The sequence below is a fragment of the Bufo gargarizans genome, chromosome 3 (genome assembly GCF_014858855.1).
Source record: "Bufo gargarizans isolate SCDJY-AF-19 chromosome 3, ASM1485885v1, whole genome shotgun sequence".
NCBI classification, from domain to species: domain Eukaryota; kingdom Metazoa; phylum Chordata; class Amphibia; order Anura; family Bufonidae; genus Bufo; species Bufo gargarizans.
The window spans coordinates 475690558-475713447 of record NC_058082.1 but is presented as its reverse complement, the minus strand read 5'-3'; the positions used below and the strand labels follow the sequence as shown (position 1 = coordinate 475713447).

General features: G+C 46.8%; 2 protein-coding genes across 3 annotated transcripts in view; one reads left to right on the top strand and one right to left on the bottom strand.

Moving 5' to 3' along the window:
- The window catches only part of P2RX5 (purinergic receptor P2X 5), a 134566-nt gene extending 126219 nt beyond the window's left edge, over positions 1 to 8347 (top strand). For both annotated transcript variants that reach the window (XM_044286778.1, XM_044286780.1), the window contains exon 12: positions 6620 to 8347. In XM_044286778.1, the coding sequence (XP_044142713.1) occupies positions 6620 to 6716 (97 nt within the window). In that variant the 3' untranslated portion in view covers positions 6717 to 8347. The remainder of the gene's footprint in view (positions 1 to 6619) is intronic.
- A 7904-nt stretch (positions 8348 to 16251) lies between these two features.
- On the bottom strand, positions 16252 to 22656 carry EMC6 (ER membrane protein complex subunit 6). The gene is made up of 2 exons (XM_044286777.1): positions 22508 to 22656; positions 16252 to 17049 (listed from the first exon to the last, which is right to left on the bottom strand). The coding sequence occupies exon 2, from the start codon at positions 17024 to 17026 to the stop codon at positions 16694 to 16696; it is 333 nt and encodes a 110-aa protein (XP_044142712.1). The 5' UTR covers positions 17027 to 17049; positions 22508 to 22656; the 3' UTR covers positions 16252 to 16693.
- Between the last annotated feature and the right edge of the window lie 234 nt (positions 22657 to 22890).

Here is a 22890-nt window from a genome sequence, read left to right as displayed (position 1 = left end):
ACTGAGGGTTAAATGCACTTGGTGACGGGCGCAGCTTGCCCCTGATGTAGTATATGGCCAAAAAATGAACAGACTATTGCTGGTTAAATGCACTTGGTGACGGGCGCAGCTTGCCCCTGATTTAGTATATGGCCAAAAAATGAACAGACTATTGCTGGTTAAATGCACTTGGTGTGATAGCTTGACCAACCACACTACTGAGGGTTAAATGCACTTGGTGACGGGCGCAGCTTGCCCCTGATGTAGTATATGGCCAAAAAATAAACAGACTATTGCTGGTTAAATGCACTTGGTGTGACAGCTTCACCCTGATGTAGGCTTTAGCCAAAAAACAACCACACCATTGAGGGTTAAATGCACTTGGTGACAGGCGCAGCTTGCCCCTGATGTAGTATATGGCCAAAAAATAAACAGACTATTGCTGGTTAAATGCACTTGGTGTGACAGCTTCACCCTGATGTAGGCTTTAGCCAAAAAACAACCACACCATTGAGGGTTAAATGCACTTGGTCGCAGCTTGTGCTGGCGCACCACAAGACACAAAATGGCCGCCGATCACCCCAGAAAAATGTGACTGACAAACGGTCTGGGCAGCCTAAAAACAGTGAGCAATTGAATTTCAGCAGCTCAATGATGCACAGCTGCAGATCGATCGATTAATCAAGTCCTTCGGAGGAGTTAATCTGCCTAATCTCGCCCTACTGTCGCAGCCGCAACCTCTCCCTACGCTAATCAGAGCAGAGTGACGGGCGGCGCTATGTGACTCCAGCTTAAATAGAGGCTGGGTCACATGGTGCTCTGGCCAATCACAGCCATGCCAATAGTAGGCATGGCTGTGATGGCCTCTTGGGGCAAGTAGTATGACGCTTGTTGATTGGCTGCTTTGCAGCCTTTCAAAAAGCGCCAAGAAAGCGTCACAAAAGCGCCAAGAAAGCGACGAACACCGAACCCGAACCCGGACTTTTACGAAAATGTCTGGGTTCGGGTCCGTGTCACGGACACCCCAAAATTCGGTACGAACCCGAACTATACAGTTCGAGTTCGCTCATCCCTAATAATAAGTGAATTTTCATCCCGAGTGCTCCAACCTAGGGCTCATTTTGTTGTTTACTGTGAAGGTGGCACATTTCTGGGCATAGCAAGACTAAGGAGTGGAATGCAGGAAACTCTCTCTAGAAATGCCTTATGGTGCAATATTATGAGTCCTCTCACACGGGCACCAGACATAGCAATCACATATTAAGAAATAGGCTCAGGTCCAATCACTTCCACCACTACCACACCTCGCCAGTCACATTCTCCATACACCTCCGGCTCCCATCTGACTCGTCCTCACCTTTTCCCTAGACATGCTCTTATGCCAGGCTGAGGTCCAGAGGGGGTCTGTATCGGTGGGTGTGGGGAGATGGGTTCTTCAGTCGCCGCAAAACTAATAATAGTACTGCCCGACAGTATAATTAGGAATGGCGGCGCAGGCGCGTCTCTTCTGCAACTGTGCGCATGCTCCGCGGTCAGTCACTGCACGGGCCGCATGACACAGCTTCGCGGGCCGGGTTGTGGCCCGCGGGTCGTAGGTTGGGCATCACTGACTTCAGGACCGTCTTTAACGCGGGGCAAAAGGCAGCTGCCTCTTGAGCCCCGCTGGCCACTGGTGTTGTGGAAGCGCTCATCTCCATAGTCATCTGTATCGCTTTCCTCAGGACAGCGATACAGATGGAAGTGCTGCGGCGGGGCAGGGGAGGGAGAGGCGTCTCCCTTCCTCGTTCCTCTGATAAGCTGCAGGCACTAAGCCTGCCGCCTGAGCCATACAGCGTGGGACACAGGCCGAAAGATGCCTGCATCACATCACTGCCAGCCTGATGGAGGTAAGTATAAGTGTTTCTTTTTTTTATATGGTACTACTACTGGCACATGATTAGGGCGGCATCTATGGGGGCACCTGTTACTGGCACATGATTGGGGGGCATCTATGGGGGCACTTGTTATTGGCACATGATTGGGGGGCATCTATGGGGGCACCTGTTACTGGCACATGATTGGGGGGCATCTATGGGGGCACTTGTTACTGGCACATGATTGGGGGGCATTTGTTACTGGCACATTATTGGGGGGCATCTATGGGGGCACTTGTTACTGGCACATAATTGGGGGCATCTATGGGGGCACTTGTTATTGGCAAATGATTGGGGGGCATCTATGGGAGCACCTGTTACTGGCACATGATTGGGGGGCATCTATGGGTGCACCTGTTAGTGGCACATGATTGGGGGGCATCTATAGGGGTACTTGTTACTGGCACATGATTGGTGGGAATCTATGGGGGTACTTGTAACTGGAACATGATTGGGGGGCATCTTTGGGGGCACTTGTTACTGGCACATGATTGAGGGGGAACTTGTTACTGGCACATGATTGGGGACATCTATGAGGGCACTTGTTATTGGCACATGATTTGGGGTCATCTATAGGGGTACTTCTTACTGGCACATGATTGGGGGCATCTATGGGGGTACTTGTTACTAGCACATTATTGGGGGCATCTATGGGGGCACTTGTTACTGGAACATGATTGGGGGCATCTATGGGGCACTTGTTACTGGCACATTATTGGGGGGCATCTATGGGGGCACATCTTACTGGCACATTATTGGGGGGCACTGTGGGGGCGTCTATGGGGCACTTCTTACAGGCGGCACTTTTTACTGGCACATTATTGGGTGGCATTATGGGTCATCTATGGGGGCACTTATTACTGGCACATTATTGGGGGAATCTACTGAGGCCACAAAGAAGGGGTATTTTATATGGGGGAAGGGGGGAGAGGAACACTATGGGGGCTTCTACTGAGGCTACAAAGAGGGGGTATTATATATGGGGAGCTCTGTATAGGGGTAGTTTATACTTGGGCACATTATGGTGGGTACTATGTTGAAGGGGAGAGAGGAGTACTATGGGCTCATCTATGGGGGCACTAAGAAGGGGTATTTTATACTTGCAAATTATGGGGGACACTGGGGGCATCTACTGGGGCACTATATATGGGTCATTTTATACTGGTACATTATGGGGGGGCACTAGCGAGAAGGGGGAGAGGAGCACTATAGGGCATTTACTGGGGGCACTATATAGGGGCATTTTATATTGCCACATTATGGGGGCACTATGGGGACATTAGCTCAACTGGGGGCATTAAAAGGGGGTATTTTTTGCACTGGCACATTATAAGGAGAATTATTACTACGGGGGGGCATTATGATGGGTTTTATTAATACTGGGGGTCTATGAGGAACATAATTACTATGGGCACTATGGGAGCATTATTACTTCTGGGGCACAGTGGGGACACTGTAGGAGCACTATTACTACCATGTGTGCTCTAGCAGAGAATTATTCCTATTGGTGGGACTTTTGGGAGCACTATTACTGTGGGGGCACCTTGGCACAGTATCAGCTTACCACAATTATTTTTGGGGGACGTTATGTTTACACTATTAGTGTCAGGGGCACTATTTGCTGGGTGCAGTTATTTTAGGGCACTGTGTGCCAATAATTATTGAAGGGCACTATCTGCATGGTACTACTATTATCAGGGGGTTTATATGTTTCTGCAGTATAGTATTGTGGAGCACAGCGGCACAGTATTGGGGGCGGTAGGATGATTTGTCCAGAAGATGGGAGGATGATGGAAAAGTAGTAAACTAAGATTTTGTTTGTCCAACTGCAGCGACAAGAAATGACTGAAAAATGGTGATCTGGTCTGAAGGTCTGAAAGGAGAAGATGAGGAAAGAGAACATCTACATCAAAGAGACGTCACTGGATGTAAGAGGTATGTGGCGCTGTATTATTATTATTTATTATTAAAGCGCCATTCATTCCACAGCGCTGTACATATAAAAAGGGGTGCACATACATAATACAGACAATTGCACTAATCATAAAGACGAGTTACAAACTGGTACAAAGAAGAGTTCTGGTGTCTATAACATGTCTCTGCAAGCTTTTAAATGTAAACACTGCCTTTTCAGAAAAAAAGGCAGTATTTACATCATTACTGCCAAAGAACACCTCTAGTGGCCACTCATCATATCATTATTAAAGTTTACTACCCTACGAGATGTGTGGATTTTTTTTTGTGTGTGTGTTGTGGTGAAGGGTGTGATTGCATGCTAGGGTGTGGGAAAGCAGGATCAGGGGGCCCAAGTAAATTCTTGCCCAGGGTCCAATCAATATTAAAGACGGCCCTGACTGGCTTAGAAGATACTGCGGGCCTCCTGTACAATTTACACCAGTAGGAGGCTGCATCACTGTGTGATACTGCCACCTAGTGGCTACAATAATTATCACTCCTGAGAAACAAGAGAATTAATTACTCCTCCGTCTTATCTCCGGGCGCAGGAGACTGGGTGCCCACCGAGGAATCCCCTGCCTCGCCAGTAGGCCAGTCCGAGCCTGAGTATACGTGGCCACACTCCTGTATTTGTATTAACAGGTCAGTTATCTTCATTGGTGGCGCAGTGGCCACAGCCCCTCCTCCTCCCATCTCTCTTCTTACAGGCGGCGGCGGCGGCAGCAGCAGCACAGTGGGGAGGGAGAGACTCCTTCTCCACTGCGCTGCTGAGAAGAACATCGGCGGTGGGGCAGAGAACTATCATCTCCTGTGCCACACCGCTGTATTCAACTGCAGAGCTGCGGCGGCGGGTCTAGTCGCAAATGGCGACAAGACTAAAAAGTCTTGTCGCCACTTGAAAATTCGAAGTCGCATTGGCGACCATTTTGGTCGCCATCTGGAGCACTGATAGGATACAGTCATGTGAAAAAATTAGGACACCCTTTGAAAGCATGTGGTTTTTTGTAACATTTTTAATAAAAGGTTATTTCATCTCCGTTTCAACAATACAGAGAGATTAAAGTAATCCAACTAAACAAAGAAAACTGAAGAAAAGTCTTTTCAAGATCTTCTGTAAATGTCATTCTACAAAAATGCCTATTCTAACTGAGGAAAAAGATAGGACACCCTCACATGTATTCCCTCTTAAATTGGCTCAGATCTCACACAGGTATATCACACCAGGTGCACATAATTAGTAGATCGTTACTCTGCATGTTGAATGAGGCTTGCCCTATTTAAACCTCAGACATTTAGTTTGGTGTGCTCCTGACTGTTGAAGTGAGAGTGAGCACCATGGTGAGAGCAAAAGAGCTGTCAGAGGACTTCAGAAAAAAGATTGTAGCAGCCTATGAGTCTGGGAAGGGATTTAAAAAGATCTCAAAAGATTTTGAAATCAGCCATTCCACTGTCCGGAAGATAGTCTACAAGTGGAGGGCTTTCAAAACAACTGCCAACATGCCCAGGACTGGTCGCCCCAGCAAGTTCACCCCAAGAGCAGACCGCAAGATGCTAAAAGAGGTCTCCAAAAACCCTAAAGTGTCATCTCGAGAACTACAGCAGGCTCTGGCTACTGTTGATGTAGAAGTACATGCCTCTACAATCAGAAAGAGACTGTACAAGTTTAACTTGCATGGGAGGTGTGCAAGGAGGAAACCTTTGCTTTCCAAGAGAAACATCGAGGCCAGACTGACATTTGCCAGAGATAAAGTTGACAAAGACCAGGACTTCTGGAATAATGTTCTTTGGACAGATGAGTCCAAAATTGAATTATTTGGACACAACAGCAGAGGACATGTTTGGCGTAAACCAAACACAGCATTCCAAGAAAAGAACCTCATACCAACTGTGAAGCATGGAGGTGGAAGTGTCATGGTTTGGGGCTGCTTTGCTGCAGCAGGACCTGGTCAGCTCACCATCATAGAATCCACGATGAATTCTACTGTGTATCAGAAGGTGCTTGAAGAACATGTGAGACCATCAGTTAGAAAATTAAAGCTGAAGCGGAACTGGACCATGCAACATGACAATGACCCAAAACATACTAGTAAATCAACCAAAGATTGGCTGAAAAAGAAGAAATGGAGAGTCCTGGAATGGCCAAGTCAAAGTCCAGATTTGAATCCCATTGAGATGCTGTGGGGTGACTTGAAAAGGGCTGTACGTGCAAGAAACCCCTCAAACATCTCACAGCTGAAAAAGTTCTGCATTGAGGAGTGGGGTAAAATTTCCTCAGACCGATGTCGAAGACTGGTAGATGGCTACAAGAACCGTCTCACTGCAGTTATTTCAGCCAAAGGAGGTAACACTCGCTATTAGGGGCAAGGGTGTCCTATCTTTTTCCTCAGTTAGAATAGGCATTTTTGTAGAATGACATTTACAGAAGATCTTGAAAAGACTTTTCTTCAGTTTTCTTTGTTTAGTCGGATTACTTTAATCTCTCTGTATTGTTGAAACGGAGATGAAATAACCTTTTATTAAAAATGTTACAAAAAACCACATGCTTTCAAAGGGTGTCCTAATTTTTTCACATGACTGTATGTCCGAAAGGTGTGACACATGAATTTTGATAGAAGCGGGGCCACATGACCTCTGGTTAACTGGACAAGGCGCCAGTGTTGGACCTACGGTGGAAGGAGAGATGGGAATAGCTAGACTCGCGAGTGCTACGTGACCTTCCTATTTAAGGATTCCTATGTATACTTACAGATATTTATTTTTTTTATCCATAGGTCATCTAAGAAAACCTTACCAGTCAATGGCCAAAAGAAATCAAAAAGCCATGATGCCATAGACCAAATGAAACATCTACAGAGTGTGGAGACCTAACTTCTGACACAAGGGATGAACTTCCTAAATATAAGAGAAGCGCCTGTCAGAGAGGCATCTATGGGAGGACACAGCGGTCTACTGATGGGGAACATCCATGAACCTTTATTTTCTCTACTGCTTCTAATAGCCATCATGCTGCTGTGAACTGGATACATAAAGATTTCCTGCAGCATGAACTCAATGGGGTTGTTGCATTACTGTTTATACCAGTCAACCATTTTGCTGCCCCTCCTAAGCACTTTGACATTCTGGTCCATCATGTATTCTCCTGCTGTTCTAATGCTCTGGAGACTCATCAAAAAGACAGCAACGAGCTCCATTCCCTGCTTTGCAGGTAGAAGACAGTGTTGTTTTCTTGACATCTTGATGGGATATTTTTATATACTCAACATTGAAATTTCAACACCAAGATGGAAGAGTCATGAAATTATAGAGGATTTTAAAGGATGAAAAAATTAAAACAAAATAATCAACAACATTATTCAGCATCGAGTACTAGCACCATGTGCAGCAATACACACTTACACACCCTGGCATACTGTCAATGAGGTTATTTATGGTTGTTTGTTCTGCTATGCTAAATGCACTTGGGCATGCAAATCATCAGATCCGTTGCTGCCAGCTCCCTTTGCAATGTCCCAAATGTGCTCGACAGGAGACAAGTCCCATGCTGCAGGGCATAGTAGTAACATGCAGCCTGGTGAAAAACTGCTCCTGGAAAACTTTGGAGAAATGGCCACACAACTAGTTCCAGGACCTGTAACACCAAGCTGTTAGTATACCCGAAATGAAGACCAGAGGGGTACATAATCCACCCCAGACCATAATCCCATTAGGAAGACCAATGTGATGTTCTCTTATGAAGGCCTCTTCATGGTGTTGCCCAAGTGCTCTCCAGACCAAAGCAGGACTCATTTCAGCCTTCATTATGCCGTACACCATGATAGCCTTTAAGAGCAGTGACGTGAGGTCAGTGGAGCACCTGTAGCTTAATGTGTGGCTCATGGCCCAATGTTGTGCAAAAGCCTTCTGATGGTTTGTGTAGAAACTGTTTTCCACCTTAGGCTTGGGATGTGACATCCTATTTCACTTTCAGTATAGAATGGATCACTACGTGCCATTTTGTGCACTTCTTGTTGTTCTCTCAACCACCTGGACATGCAACTTTGAACAGTGCCGATATCATGGCACAGGAGCATAGCGACTTGCAGAGTGATAAAACCAAGATCCCTCAGCTCAAGGATTCAGTCCCTCTCAGTTTGTGACAAGGGGTGATAACTGTCACGTCAATAAACAGGAGACAGCTCACAATCATCCCACTTGACTTGATCTGATTTTTGAGGTTTCATGTGGCTAAAATACCTTTGCATCTAATCTGGCTTTGATGCCCCTGCTGCATGTCAGATTGGGGCTAGGTGCTTGAAAATTTGATCTGCAGACCTTGGTGATGCCTGATACTTCCTCATTTTGCATAACTTTAGGGCTTGTCCTTCTTGGTGTTGCAATTTAAATGTTGAGGAGTGTATTTATGTCATGGAGCATGCACTGGATCCTACATTGCATAGCTATTGTTTAACCTGTTCAATAAATGGGAAATCAGTACTTTTGAAGACAAACGTATCTTATTACAATCTGTATTGTTAGCGTAAGCTTGCATGAAGAAGTCAGGACACAAGCCTCTGGGTTGTAGAGTGATATTCAGTGCTATGCAGAGGCGTACATAGGAATCACTGGGCCCCATAGCAAAAATCTGAATTGGGCCCCTAACCCCGCCCACTACCCACCATGGCCCCTCCCACTCCCTGACCTTGCTCCTCCCATGCCACACCCCCATTAAATAAATTTATACATGACCCACAGAAACTGTTAGGGGTTTCCTGTCACATGGGATATCTGCTGCAGCCTGCAGGTCTCCTTATTTGGGGTGCCATGTTAGGCTACTTTCACACTTGCGTTCGGGTCTCCGCTTGTGAGTTCCGTTTGAAGGCTCTCACAAGCGGCACCGAACGGATCCGTCCAGCCCTAATGCATTCTGAGTGGATGCGGATCCGCTCAGAATGCATCAGTCTGGCTCCGTCTGTCCTCCGCTCCACTCAGCAGGCGGACACAGAAACACTGCTTGCAGCGTTCGGGTGTCCGCCTGGCCGTGCGGAGGCAAACGGATCCGTCCAGACTTACAATGTAAGTCAATGGGGACGGATCAGTTTGAAGTTGACACAGTATGGCTCAATTTTCAAACGGATCCGTCCCCCATTGACTTTCAATGTAAAGTCAAAACGGATCCGTGACGTACCATGTGATGACCGGAGTGACGTCATCGAAGGTCCTTAACCTGTATTTAATGGAGCAGCTCACCCCAGGTCCTGTTCATCAGCAGCGGAGACACAAGGAGATGCCGGGCTTCGCGAGCAAGTGGACTAAGGTGAGTTAAATTATTTTTTATTTTTTTTTAACCCCTCTAGCGCTGGTTTACTATGCATTCTGTATTCAGAATGCTATTATTTTCCCTTATAACCATGTTATAAGGGAAAATAATACAGTCTTCAGAACATCAATCCCAAGCCCGAACTTCTATGAAGAAGTTCGGGTCTGGGTACCAAACATGCGCGATTTTTCTCACGCGAGTGCAACGCATGACAATGTTTTGCACCTGCGCAGAAAAAATCGCGCATTTTCCCGCAACGCACCCGGCTCTTATCCAGGCAAAAAAACTCACGCCCGTGTGAAAGAGGCCTTTATGTTTTTTTTCTGGTTCAAAAAACAAGAAATATTATACAAATGTATCGTCAGTAGGGATGAGCGAATCTACTTGATGAAACATCATCAACAACGAAGTCGATTCGCATAATATTTTGTTTGAAGTACCTTGGAACCGAACCAGAGTTCAGGAAAAGTTTTTTTACAGTAGAAATTCATCCCATTTGGAATTTTTTTTCCAGCTTCCCAATACATCTTATGCAATATTAAATGGTGTCATTAGAAAGTACAACTTGTTTTGCAAAAATGCTCGTATGGCTATGTGAACGGGAAAATTAAAAAAGTAATGGCTGCAGGAAAGCAGGGAGTGAAAAATAAAACATTGCTTCATCAGGAAGGGGTAAAGGAGCATCTCATCCTGACAGAGACAGAGGGCAGTACAGGACATGCATACTTACCAACATTTGAGTTGGTAAAATCAGGCATATAATCTACGCCCCCCCCAGGAACGCCCCAGATCCGCCCAGAAAGACAATTTTGGCCCGGGACAGCGCAAATTAGCTGGGACTGTCTCTAAAAATCAGGGACAGTCATAGCAAATTTGGGACAGTTGGCAGCTATGGGCATGTACAGTCGTGGCCAAAAGTTTTGAGAATTACATAAATATTGGAAAAGTTGCTGCTTAAGTTTTTATAATAGCAATTTGCATATACTCCAGAATGTTATGAAGAGTGATCAGATGAATTGCATAGTCCTTCTTTGCCATGAAAATTAACTTAATCCCCAAAAAAACTTTCCATTGCATTTCATTGCTGTCATTAAGGGTCCATTCACACGTCCGTTGTTTCTTTCCTAATCTGTTCCGTTTTTTGCGGAACAGATCTGGACCAGATCTGTACCCATTCATTTTCAATGGGCCCTGAAAAAAAATCTGACATTGTGCTGTCCGATTTTTTTCAGGACCCATTGAAAATGAATGGGTCCAGATCTGTTCCGCAAAAAACGGAACAGATCAGGAAAGAAACAACGGACGTGTGAATGGACCCTAAAGGACCTGCTGAGATCATTTCAGTAATCGTCTTGTTAACTCAGGTGAAAATGTTGACGAGCACAAGGCTGGAGATCATTATGTCAGGCTGATTGGGTTAAAATGTAAGACTTGACCTGTTAAAAGGAGGGTGATGCTTGAAATCATTGTTCTTCCATTGTTAACCATGGTGACCTGCAAAGAAACACGTGCAGCCATCATTGCGTTGCATAAAAATGGCTTCACAGGCAAGTATATTGTGGCTACTAAGATTGCACCTCAATCAACAATTTATAGGATCATCAAGAACTTCAAGGAAAGAGGTTCAATTCTTGTTAAGAAGGCTTCAGGGCGTCCAAGAAAGTCCAGCAGGCGCCAGGATTGTCTCCTAAAGAGGATTCAGCTGCGGGATCGGAGTGCCACCAGTGCAGAGCTTGCTCAGGAATGGCAGCAGGCAGGTGTGAGCGCATCTGCACGCACAGTGAGGCGAAGATTTTTGGAAGATGGCCTGGTGTCAAGAAGGGCAGCAAAGAAGCCACTTCTCTCCAAAAAAACCCATCAGGGACAGATTTATCTTCTGCAGAAAATATGGTGAATGGACTGCTGAGGACTGGGGCAAAGTCATATTCTCCGATGAAGCCTCTTTCCGATTGTTTGGGGCATCAGGAAAAAGGCTTGTCCGGAGAAGAAAAGGTGAGGGCTACCATCAGTCCTGTGTCATGCCAACAGTAAAGCATCCCGAGACCATTCATGTGTGGGGTTGCTTCTCATCCAAGGGAGTGGGCTCACTCACAATTTTTCCCAAAAACACAGCCATGAATAAAGAATGGTACCAAAACACCCTCCAACAGCAACTTTTTCCAACAATCCAACAACAGTTTGGTGAAGAACAATGCATTTTCCAGCCGTGCCATAAGGCAAAAGTGATAACTAAGTGGCTCGGGGACCAAAACGTTGACATTTTGGGTCCATGGCCTGGAAACTCCCCAGATCTTAATCCCATTGAGAACTTGTGGTCAATCCTCAAGAGGCGGGTGGACAAACAAAAACCCACTAATTCTGACAAACTCCAAGAAGTGATTATGAAAGAATGGGTTGCTATCAGTCAGGAATTGGCCCAGAAGTTGATCGAGAGCATGCCCAGTCGAATTGCAGAGGTCCTGAAAAAGAAGGGCCAACACTGCAAATACTGACTCTTTGCATAAATGTCATGTAATTGTCGATAAAAGCCTTTGAAACGTATGAAGTGCGTGTAATTATATTTCACTACATCACAGGAACAACTGAAACAAAGATCTAAAAGCAGTTTAGCAGCAAACTTTGTAAAAAAATAATATTTGTGTCATTCTCAAAACTTTTGGCCACGACTGTAGTAGCACACTGTACTATAGAAAGGATGTTACGATCTGTGGATCCACTGTGCCAACCACCCAGGAGTGGTAGACTGCTAATACACTGGGACCAGCGACACCAGAACAGAGTACCAAAGGAATCAGACTAACTCATGGTCAGGAACAGGCTGAGGTCAGGATGGCGATTGTCAGTATACTGACAGGTAAAGGGACCATAGATCAGATAGCAAGGTAAGGCAGACTAGCAGGACCTGGAGTGATCAGGCAAAGGGAGAGACAGGCAGGTATTTATAGGGTCACTGATGAGCCAGTCAGTCAGCAGCTGGACAGCAAGGAGAGATTGGGTGACATCCCTGCAGTGCTGAACCCGAGGTGAGGTACACTGAGCTAATCTACTGTTCACACATACTGGACAGACACGTAGGAAGCGGAGGCGGACATAATGTAACATAGGAGCTACCAGGAAGACAATACAAGTGTTTTACCTGAGAAATAGCAATGTCGATTAGTTGGGTGTTAGTCTGAGGCATTGGACGTTGAGTCTAGTCCAGGAAAGACCATTGTTTGTTGAAAATATTGGGGTACATTTATCAAAACTGGTGCAAAGTAAACTGGCTTAGTTGCCCATAGCAACCAATCAGATTCCACCTTTCATTTTTCAGAGCTCCTTTTGAAAATGAAAGGTGGAATCTGATTGGTCACTATGGGCAACTAAGCCAGTTTACTTTACACCAGTTTGATAAGGCTCCATTCACACGTCCGCAATTTTCCTTCCGCATCTGTTCCGCAATTTTGCGGAACAGGTGCGGATCCATTCATTTCAATGGGGGAGTAATTGTTGTCCACATCAGCACTTCCGTGATGCGGTTCCACAAAAAAAATGAAGCATGTCCTACTTTTGGCCACAAATTGCGGTCCGCGGCCCCATTGTACTCAATGGATCCGCAAAAAAGCGGATGACATGCGGAAAGACACCAAATGTCATCCGCATTACCCTAGCAGCATGTATTCCTCCTTACTTTTTTATTTCTGCGGAAACACGGAACAGATGTGGATGCACTTTTGTAAAAAAAAAAAAAAACTGAAGGTTTTTACGGAAACACGGATCCGCAAAAAAACGGACCGTAAGGAAAATTGCGGACGTGTGAATGGAGCCTAAATCTCCCCCACTGTGTCCTAAGGCCATTGTATCTTGAGGGATTCTGTGTATTGTTATTACACTTCTGACATTTCTTTGTAAAGGGACGTCCCCTTGTTTTGTACAATCTTCTTAAAAATTGTAAATTTGTAAAAACTGAAAAATGATGTCATAGTGACATATAAAAGGTTTTGATCGGTGGGGGTCTGAGTGTTGAGGCCCTGACAATCACTAAAATGAGGCGTTAGAAGCGCGCAGCTGAGCACAATGGGGCATGTAGTGCCTGCTCCTGTTCTAGGCGTAAAAATATTGTTTTAGGGTCCATTCAGACGTCTGTAGTGCATTTGCGGTCCCCAATGCACAGCCAACATCCGTGCGGCGGCCGGGATGGATCGAGACCCATTCAACTTAAATGGGTCCGTGATCCATCCGCATCCGCAAAAAAATAGAACAAGTTCTATTTTTTTGCCGTGCGGAAGCACTCAGTGCTACTAATCCATGCTTCTGTTCCACATCTTCGTGATTGCGGACCCGCAATACGGCCATGAGCACACAACGGCCGTGTGCAAGAGGCCTAATTTGCACTCCACTCCAGGGCAGCAGTACTTTTCTTCGTCTGATTTTGCCTACTTTCATGGAGGCGTGTGCCTCCATTCAGCTTACTCACCCCACATTTTCATGCGCACACTAATTAGACCCATCTTAGGGAAAATGAACCTGTAGTACTCAGACTAATGCCAATACGCCTAGTCTAATTCATGAAGTGCTGGGAGACTTGATAACCAGTTAGCAAAAGACAGGTGAAGCAAACAACAACTAAAAACAGGCGAGCTCGACAAAAGAGCCCCAATGTGTCTTCTCGAGGTGAAGATGGCCTTGATAGAAAGTCAATGACGGCATCTTCAATACCGAAACAGCGACTGTGCGTGCGCCGCTACCTGGAAGATATCCGGTCCTGTAACTAGGATGTGGGAGCCTGAGCAGTGGGGGCAGCCCCTTGCTGCTGAACATCTCTTTCAGATGAACAATTTGATTGGTACAAATCAATTTGCCCTCTACCAACCTCTAGGGGGAGCCAATGTAATATTTTACCTAATATAAGTTAGAGGAGTTATAAAGCCGTGTCTGGCTCTATAGTAAAGTGATTGAGGTCTGATCTGACCTGTATTCCAGATATTGAAACAATGATAAAAAGACAAATAAGATAAAATAAAAAGACTAAAAAGTTAATGATGTGCAATAAAGTGATACTGTATAATGTAAAGTCACCGCCCAAAGTCTCCCGGAAGGACCTGGGACAGCACGAGCAGAAAGGAGCTTCATAGACCAAGGTACTGTTATACTTTACATCAGATACACGTCCATGAGCCGTCCTCTTCCATCATGTTTATTAGACATGGTTCTGAGGAAAAGCAAACAAAATACTATAGGACAGATTAATAGGAGGCGGTAGGGTGGAGATACAAGCAATGGATCCCCTGATCAGGAAGGGGGAGGTGGGCCACGAGTTAAAACACAGCAAAGGCTGAATTGTAACTTTTGGGCCCCCGTCTCTTCTGTCTAAGCGTAGCAGTGTCATCAGGCCATATGACTATGCTGATCATTTGGTCTATTTTTCTGTTCTATTTCTTTTGTGACTTAGTTTTTGTGCTTATTTTTTTTTTTTAAAGAAAAGTGGGACTTTTTGCAGTTTGACATTTATTCCAGTTTTGAAGAGTAGGTGTAGCAGTGCGTGTGGTTAGCTATGTCACACAATGTTCACATTACATTGGCTGTAGTTGGATATGTGACCTCCCCATCCACTAAAAGCAGGAAATTGGTGGGCTGTAACCTGAAGGAGCCGGAACCAAGTGCCCTTTAATCACACATACTTACCTGCTCCCCAAGTCTGGTGGGGGGTAGGGGCTATCCAAAAAGACTGGACAACCCCTTTAGGTAAAAGGCAGTTGCTACAAAGAAACTCATCAGAGGAGTGTTAGTCACCTCACTGGGTTCCAGCAGTGGGCCCTGCTGGATCTGTCCATGGCCATCTTTGTCTGGCAACTGGTCCCATGTAGGGATGAGCAAACTTCTGTTTTCAAGTTTGGAGTACGAGGTTCGGGTTATCTAGGAATTCCATAATGGAATTCTTAGATAACCTGAACCTCGTACGCTGAACTTAAAACAGAAGTTCGCCCAACACTAGTCCCCTGTATTCTAAATTTGACCTTTACATTAGCTTTGTTCCTGGATTACACTTCTGCGTCGCCCTTTGGATTGTTCACCTGGTACTTATTTTTGTACTGCTCCCAAATCTGATTACATTATGTCCCCATCTGTACTACAGCCACAAACTGGTGAATGGGAGCAGCGACCTAGAATTTCAACAGAGAAAAAACATACCTCTTAGTGGGAGTTAAAAGGGGTTATCCCATGATTGATGAAAAAAAAATGAAAATCAGACATCATATAGTACAGGACAATCTTTGTGTAACAAAGCTAGAACCAGCCCCGTACCTCACATGGATCCAGAGATCTCCCCATTCATTGCTCTGCTAGATTTATATCAAGCTGAAAGCTCAGGGGAGTGTCTTTTCTGCTACAGCTCAGGAGGCGTGCCTCAGCTCTCCCCCATCACAGCTCAGGAGGCGTGCCTCAGCTCTCCCCCATCACAGCTCAGGAGGCGTGCCTCAGCTCTCCCCCATCACAGCTCAGGAGGCGTGCCTCTGCTCTCCCCCATCACAGCTCAGGAGGCGTGCCTCAGCTCTCCCCATCACAGCTCAGGAGGCGTGCCTCAGCTCTCCCTATCACAGCTCAGGAGGCGTGCCTCAGCTCTCCCCATCACAGCTCAGGAGGCGTGCCTCAGCTCTCCCCATCACAGCTCAGGAGGCGTGCCTCAGCTCTCCCCCATCACAGCTCAGGAGGCGTGCCTCAGCTCTCCCCCATCACAGCTCAGGAGGCAGGTGAAGGACAAAACTGAGCATGTGCAGCCTTCTCAGTGAGCAGGTCAAAGAAATAAGAAAAAGCAAACAGCAGGTGGCGCTATACAGATAGATTTTAATGAATAGCTCAGTGGCTATGCTACATTTTTAATTACATGTGATTACAAATAGTATTTAGATCCAGGTGCTGGTTTGAAAACTGTAGAATATTTTTTATGGGACAACCCCTTTAAGGGTGAAGAACGGGGAGATTTCTTACATTTCCCACCCCAGTCTGGGCACCTGTGAAAGTGAATGTGGTTAAAAGGAGCCACATCTCCACTGAGTGAGTAACACCTGGGACCGGTACTATGGCAATTTCCGGATCAGAACATTAAGCTACTGTACCTCCTGCCGATTTCCCCTTTTGTATAGCTTTATTTAATTAACATATATGTGCACATACAGCTAGGATTCGATATACTGGTCAAGTCACAGAAGTAGCAGCTGAGAATTTTACCAAGCGATTGAGGTCCATACTGTGAGCAGAAGCTCTAGAAACATTACACTGGGGATACATACATGACCCATCGTACACATTACTGCATAGTTGAGACTGTTCTATATCGCTTTCCTGGGAATTAACATGTCATGGAATCATCTGACAAGATGTGAGTAAATCCAGAAGCCTAGAACAGGTTTAATGGAGGAAAGAGGACATAACTGATAAGTTACTAACAGAAACCGGGCAGAAGAATTCATTGAGAAGGAACGCTCTGGGTCAGATTCATTCTTGGGCAGGGGTCTGTGAATTCCATTTAAAAAGAGTGTTCCTGAAAGGCAGGTCCACACGGCAGACCTCAGTACACATGCACCATGCCGTATAGGAAGGTCCAGAACAGGATGTAGGTAAAGAGGCCACCGATGAGCCCCCCGGTAAAAAGGGGCCTCCTCGATTTAAAATATTTGTTCCACCTGCGTCCAGACTTTAACACCAAAAGCAGGGAGAGGAGAAAAGAGGCAAGGAAGTAAAAGATGAATCCGTACAGGCCGCTGAGGCCGAGGATGCCGGCAGTGGCTCCGGAAAGTGCAGAAACCGATGTTCTGCAATAGTCGAGGACAGCGGCATTCCCCCTCACTGCCGCTTCACTGATAAACTGAGGACCTTCTCTCTTCAGACCGACGGCAGCCATTGCTGCGAGTGTACGGACTACAGCTGTGGAGAAGAGAGAAAAATAAAAACACATGAGCTCCGGGTCACTACTAGACGGTCGGCACCGGGTGACAGAAGGTCATGTTATTCCAGACCCATGGCCGGATTTACCTTTGACCATGGCTGGGGGGGGGGGAATAAACAGAACAGGATACATTTAGAGGGAGTAAAATATTGATGAGCTATCCTCAGTATAGGACACCAATAGATGATCGGTGGGGGTCCTCAGTCCAAAACCGCCACTGATCATCTGTTTGAAGTGCCCACAGGGCGCTGTGGCCTCTTCACAACATGGTAAGCAGAGCGCCATACAGTGGATAGCGGCCGTGCTTGGTATTGCAGCCAAGGCCCATTCACCTAAAGGGATATTCTGGTTTTAAAAGGGGTTCTACAGTTTGTTTAAACTGATGATCTATCCTCTGGATAGATCATCAGCATCTGATCGGTGGGGGTCTGACACCCGAGACCCCAGCTGATCAGCTGTTTGAGAAGGCAGCGGCGCTCCAGCAGCGCCGCGGCCTTCTCACTGTTTACCGCAGGCCAAGTGACGTCACGACTAGTATCACTGGCCTGGGCGCGGCTAAGCTCTGTTCACTTGAATGGAGTTTAGCCCTGCCCATGCTAGTGATACTAGTCGTGTCATCACTGGGCCTGCGGTAAGGCCTCATGCACACGACCGTTTTTTGCGGCTCAGGTGCGGTCCCATTCACTTCAACAGGGCCGCAAAAGATGCAGACAGCACTCCGTGTGCTGTCCGCATCCGTTGCTCCGTTCGGTGGCCTGCAAAAAAATAAAAGAGAACATGTCCTATTCTTGTCCGTTTTGCGGACAAGAATAGGCATTTCTACAATGGGCTGCCCGTTCCGTTCCGCAAATTGCAAAAGGCACATGGGCGGCTTCCATTTTTTGCAGATCCACGGTTTGTGGACCGCAAAAAACGGAACGGTCGCGTGCATGAGCCCAAACAGTGAGAAGGCCTCGGCGCTCCTGGCGCGCCGCTGCCTTCTCAAACAGCTGATCGGCGGGGGTCCTGGGTGTCGGACCCCCGCCAATCAGATGCTGATGATCTATCCAGAGGATAGATTATCAGTTTAAACAAAGTGCAGAACCCCTTTAACGATTACATTTGTTTAGAGAATAGGCAGTTATACCATTTTCTATTATAATACATTTACATAAAATTCAGCTTGCACTCCTTTGATATATTGGTACAACGCATTTTAAATCCTGTAAAATACATCTGTAGGAGATCTGAGGATTAAAGACGGTGTTTCAGCTGAGCCTGGAAGCTGTGGCATCGCCATGACTATTCATTAGGAACTAGTATAGAGAAGGTGACAAATCCAGTTTCTACATAACACGTTTTTAAAGCTGCTGGGGGGCATTGGCGACAGGCTCCCTGTAAGGTGGCCTCAGATGTGTGAATCTAGGGCACATGTGACGTCATCTGATGGCAGTGGGAATCTGCTTCTATGGGATTAGGAAAATTATCTATTTTGTTCCTTTATACATAAACAGCGCCACTCCTGACCATGGGATGTGCCTGGAACTGCAGTCGGCCTCATTTACTTAGAGGGGTTGTGCGGGTTCAATATCCCCTTCATTACCAAAGCAGCCCCTCTGACATGAGCATTGGAGTATTTCATGCGCCGATGCTCTTCCTTGCCCTTTTTCAGCAGATCTTGTGACGTACCAGCTGTCCACCTAGCAGTGTTCCCGGTGATGTCACCAATGGGCGGCCCTTAGCACTGCCCTAAGCCGTTTTACAAGGAAGGGGGGGGGGGGGGGGGGGTAGTCAGGGGGGCTGCCTGGGTGAAGAAGGGGATATGTCCGGGTTCAGCTCTTAACCCAGACAACCCCTTTAAAGAAGCTGAACTGCAATACATGATGCAACCCATGAGCAAGACTGGCGCTATTACCGTCCCTTTAAAAGCTATAAACACCTTCAGGGCCATTTTTTATGATTGCATTTTACTTATTTGAGGCTAAAAGACCAATTGAAGAAATTAAAAAATTCTTCAATTGGTCTTTAGTAAAAAAAAAAAATTTGCTGTTTTGTTTGTGATACATGCAGTTATAAAACCGTCTATTTGCAGACTGCCCCATCTGAGTCCTGTCAGCAGATGGCTCATGTGGAGTATTTATGATGTCAGGAGATCAGAGATAAGGCTACTGTCACACTCACATTTTGGCTTTCTGTTTGTGAGATCCGTTCAGGGCTCTCACAAGTTGTCCAAAACGGATCAGTGCCCTAATGCATTCTGAATGGAAAAGGATCCGCTCAGAATGCATCAGTTCCGCCTCCGATCAGTCTCCATTCCGCTCTGGAGACGGACACCAAAATGTTGCCTGTAGCGTTTTAGTGTCCACTTGACGAAACTGAGCCAAACGGATCCGTCCTGGCACACAATGTAAGTTAATGGGAACGGATCAGTTTTCTCTGGCACAATAGAAAACGGATCCGTCTGTCATTGACTTTCAATGGAGTTCATGACGGATCCGTCTTGGCTAATACAGATAATATAACGGATCCGTTCATGACGGATGCCTTGCGGTTGCATTATTGTAACGGATCAGTTTTTTGCAGATCCATGACGGATCTGCCGAAAACACGAGTGTGAAAGTAGCCTGAGGGTACTTTCACACTAGCATTTTTCTTTTCCGGCATAGAGTTCCGTCTTAGTGCTCTTTCACACTTGCGTTCTTCTGTTCCGGCATAGAGTTCCGTCGTCGGGGCTCTATGCCGGAAGAATCCCGATCAGGATTATCCCAATGCATTCTGAATGGAGAGAAATCTGTTCAGGATGCATCAGGATGTCTTCAGTTCAGGACCGGAACATTTTTGGGCCGGAGAAAATACCGCAGCATGCTGCGCTTTTTGCTCCGGCCAAAGATCCTGAACACTTGCCGCAAGGCCGGATCCGGAATTAATGCTCATTGAAAGGCATTAACCCAGACTTAAGCTAAATGTCGTTTTGGCGCATTACCGGATCCAACGTTTAGCTTTTTCTGAATGGTTACCATGGCTGCCGGGACGCTAAAGTCCTGTTTGCCATGGTAAAGTGTAGTGGGGAGCAGGGGAGCAGTATACTTACCGTCCGTGCGGCTCCCGGGGCGCTTCAGAGTGACGTCAGGGCGCCCCAAGCGCATGGATCACGTGATCGCATGGCACGTCAGCCATGCGCATGGGGCGCTCTGAGGTCATTCTGGAGCGCCCCGGGAGCCGCACGGACGGTAAGTATACTGCTCCCCACTACTATTATGGCAACCAGGACTTTAATAGCGTCCTGGCTGCCATAGTAACACTGAACGCATTTTGAAGACGGATCCGTCTTCAAATGCTTTCAGTTCACTTGCGGTGTTACGGATCCGGCGGGCACTTCCGCCAACGGAAGTGCACGCCGGATACTAACAACGCAAGTGTGAAAGAGGCCTTAGGGGCTCTATACCGGAAAAGAACTGATCAGGTTTATCCCCATGCATTCTTAATGGAGAGTAATCCGTTGGGGCTCTATGCCGGAAGAATCCTGATCAGGATTATCCCAATGCATTCTGAATGGAGAGAAATCCGTTCAGGATGTCTTCAGTTCAGGACCGGAACATTTTTGGGCCGGAGAAAATAGCGCAGCATGCTGCGCTTTTTGCTCCGGTCAAAAAAACTGAAGACTTGCCGCAAGGCCGGATCCGGAATGAATGCCCATTGAAAGGCATTGATCCGGATCCGGCCTTAAGCTAAACGTCGTTTCGGCGCATTGCCGGATACGACGTTTCGCTTTTTTAGAGTGGTTACCATGGCTGCCAGAACGCTAAAGTCCTGGCAGCCATGGTAAAGTGGAGCGGGGAGCAGCATACTTACCGTCCGTGCGGCTCCCGGGGCGCTCCAGAGTGACGTCAGGGCGCCCCAGGTGCATGGATGACGTGATAGCATGGCACGTCATCCATGCGCATGGGGCACTCTGACGTCACTCTGGAGCGCCCCGGGAGCCGCACGGACTGTAAGTATACTGCTCCCCACTACTACTATGGCAACCAGGACTTTAATAGCGTCCTGGGTGCCATAGTAACACTGAAAGCATTTTGAAGACGGATCCGTCTTCAAATGCATTCAGTACACTTGCGTTTTTCCGGATCCGGCGTGTAATTCCGGCAAGTGGAGTACACGCCGGATCCGGACAATGCAAGTGTGAAAGAGGCCTTACTATGGCACCCAGGACGCTATTAAAGTCCTGGTTGCCATAGTATGTGCAGGGAGTGGTATACTTACAGTCCGTGCGTCTCCCGGGGCGCTCCAGAGTGACGTCAGAGCGCCTCATGCGCATGGATGACGTGTCCATGCGATCACGTCATCCATGCGCGTGGGGCGCCCTGACATCACTCTGGAGCGCCCGGGAGCCGCACGGACGGTAAGTATGCTGCTCCCCGCTACACTTTACCATGGCTGCCAGGACTTTAGCGTCCCGGCAGCCATGGTAACCATTCAGAAAAAGCTAAACGTCGGATCCGGTAATGCGCCGAAACGACGTTTAGCTTAAGGCCGGATCCGGATCAATGCCTTTCAATGGGCATTAATTCCGGATCCGGCCTTGTGGCAAGTCTTCAGGATTTTTAGCCGGAGCAAAAATGGCAGCATGCTGCAGTATTTTCTCCGGCCAAAAAACGTTCCGGTCCGGAACTGAAGACATCCTGAACGGATTTCTCTCCATTCAGAATGCATGGGGATAATCCTGATCAGTATTCTTCCGGCATAGAGCCCCGACGACGGAACTCTATGCCGGAAGAAAAGAACGCAATTGTGAAAGAGCCCTAACATGTTGTATTTTTACCTCCGGCCAAAAATCCAGAACACTTTGACTGAACACCAGATCCGGCGCCGTGCGTTCCGTCAAACCGGATCCTGCTTTTGCATGTTAAACCCGAAAAATGTGCAAAAAAAGGTTTAAGTCCATAAATGGCAGATCTGTTTTTTCCAATGCATTTTTTTTTATTGTGATCAGAATCCTGATCAGGATTTAAATGTAATCTGTTTTCAGACGTTTTTCCGGATCCGGCGGGCAGTTTCGGCCACGGAATTGCCCGTCGGATTCAAACAGCGCTTAGGCCTCACATGAGCTGTCAGGACTCAGGAGGGACAGACTGCAAAGTGACAGATTTTTAACTGCATCACATTAAGTGCTGAACATTTTTAATAAAGACCAATTGCAAAAAAAAATAAAAAATAGGGAATCTTACCCCCCAAAAAAGAGCAAAATACAATGATAAAATAGTGGGTAAGGTGTCCATAGCCTTTATATCCCATTCACTGCCCGATGCCTCAGTCCGGGGCCTAGTACCACACACCGTCCCCCAATACGGGCAGGATTATGTGTCGCCCCCTGTGATGGAGGCACAAGATGACCACCGCTATGAATACGGATGTGCATACGGCTGACATGCACCCGGAGCCCCGCCCGGTATACTGCACCTCTGCGGAAGATGCCGAACCGACAGCCTCCTTGTACCGACCGAAACGCGACCACCAGCTGGACACTACAACGCGATCTCAGCCATCTTCAGAAGCGACAGAAAATGACCTTTCACCCCGGAAACCGTTCTACAGATGACTAAGGGCGGCCATCTTTGTTACTGGCAGCATGTTTGTGAAGCGTCCCCAGTGCCCTGACGAAAAGAACAGTATGCCACACATAGGCGTATCCCGTAGTCCTAGAACACTCTGAGACTACATGAATTTGTAAAAACAATCTCAAAGACCTGCCGTAATATCGACACTGCGTCTAAAAACGACCTCACTATGACCCGCGAAATTCTAGTGGGCGTGGTTTTCCGCCACATTAGTTCATGAGTAGC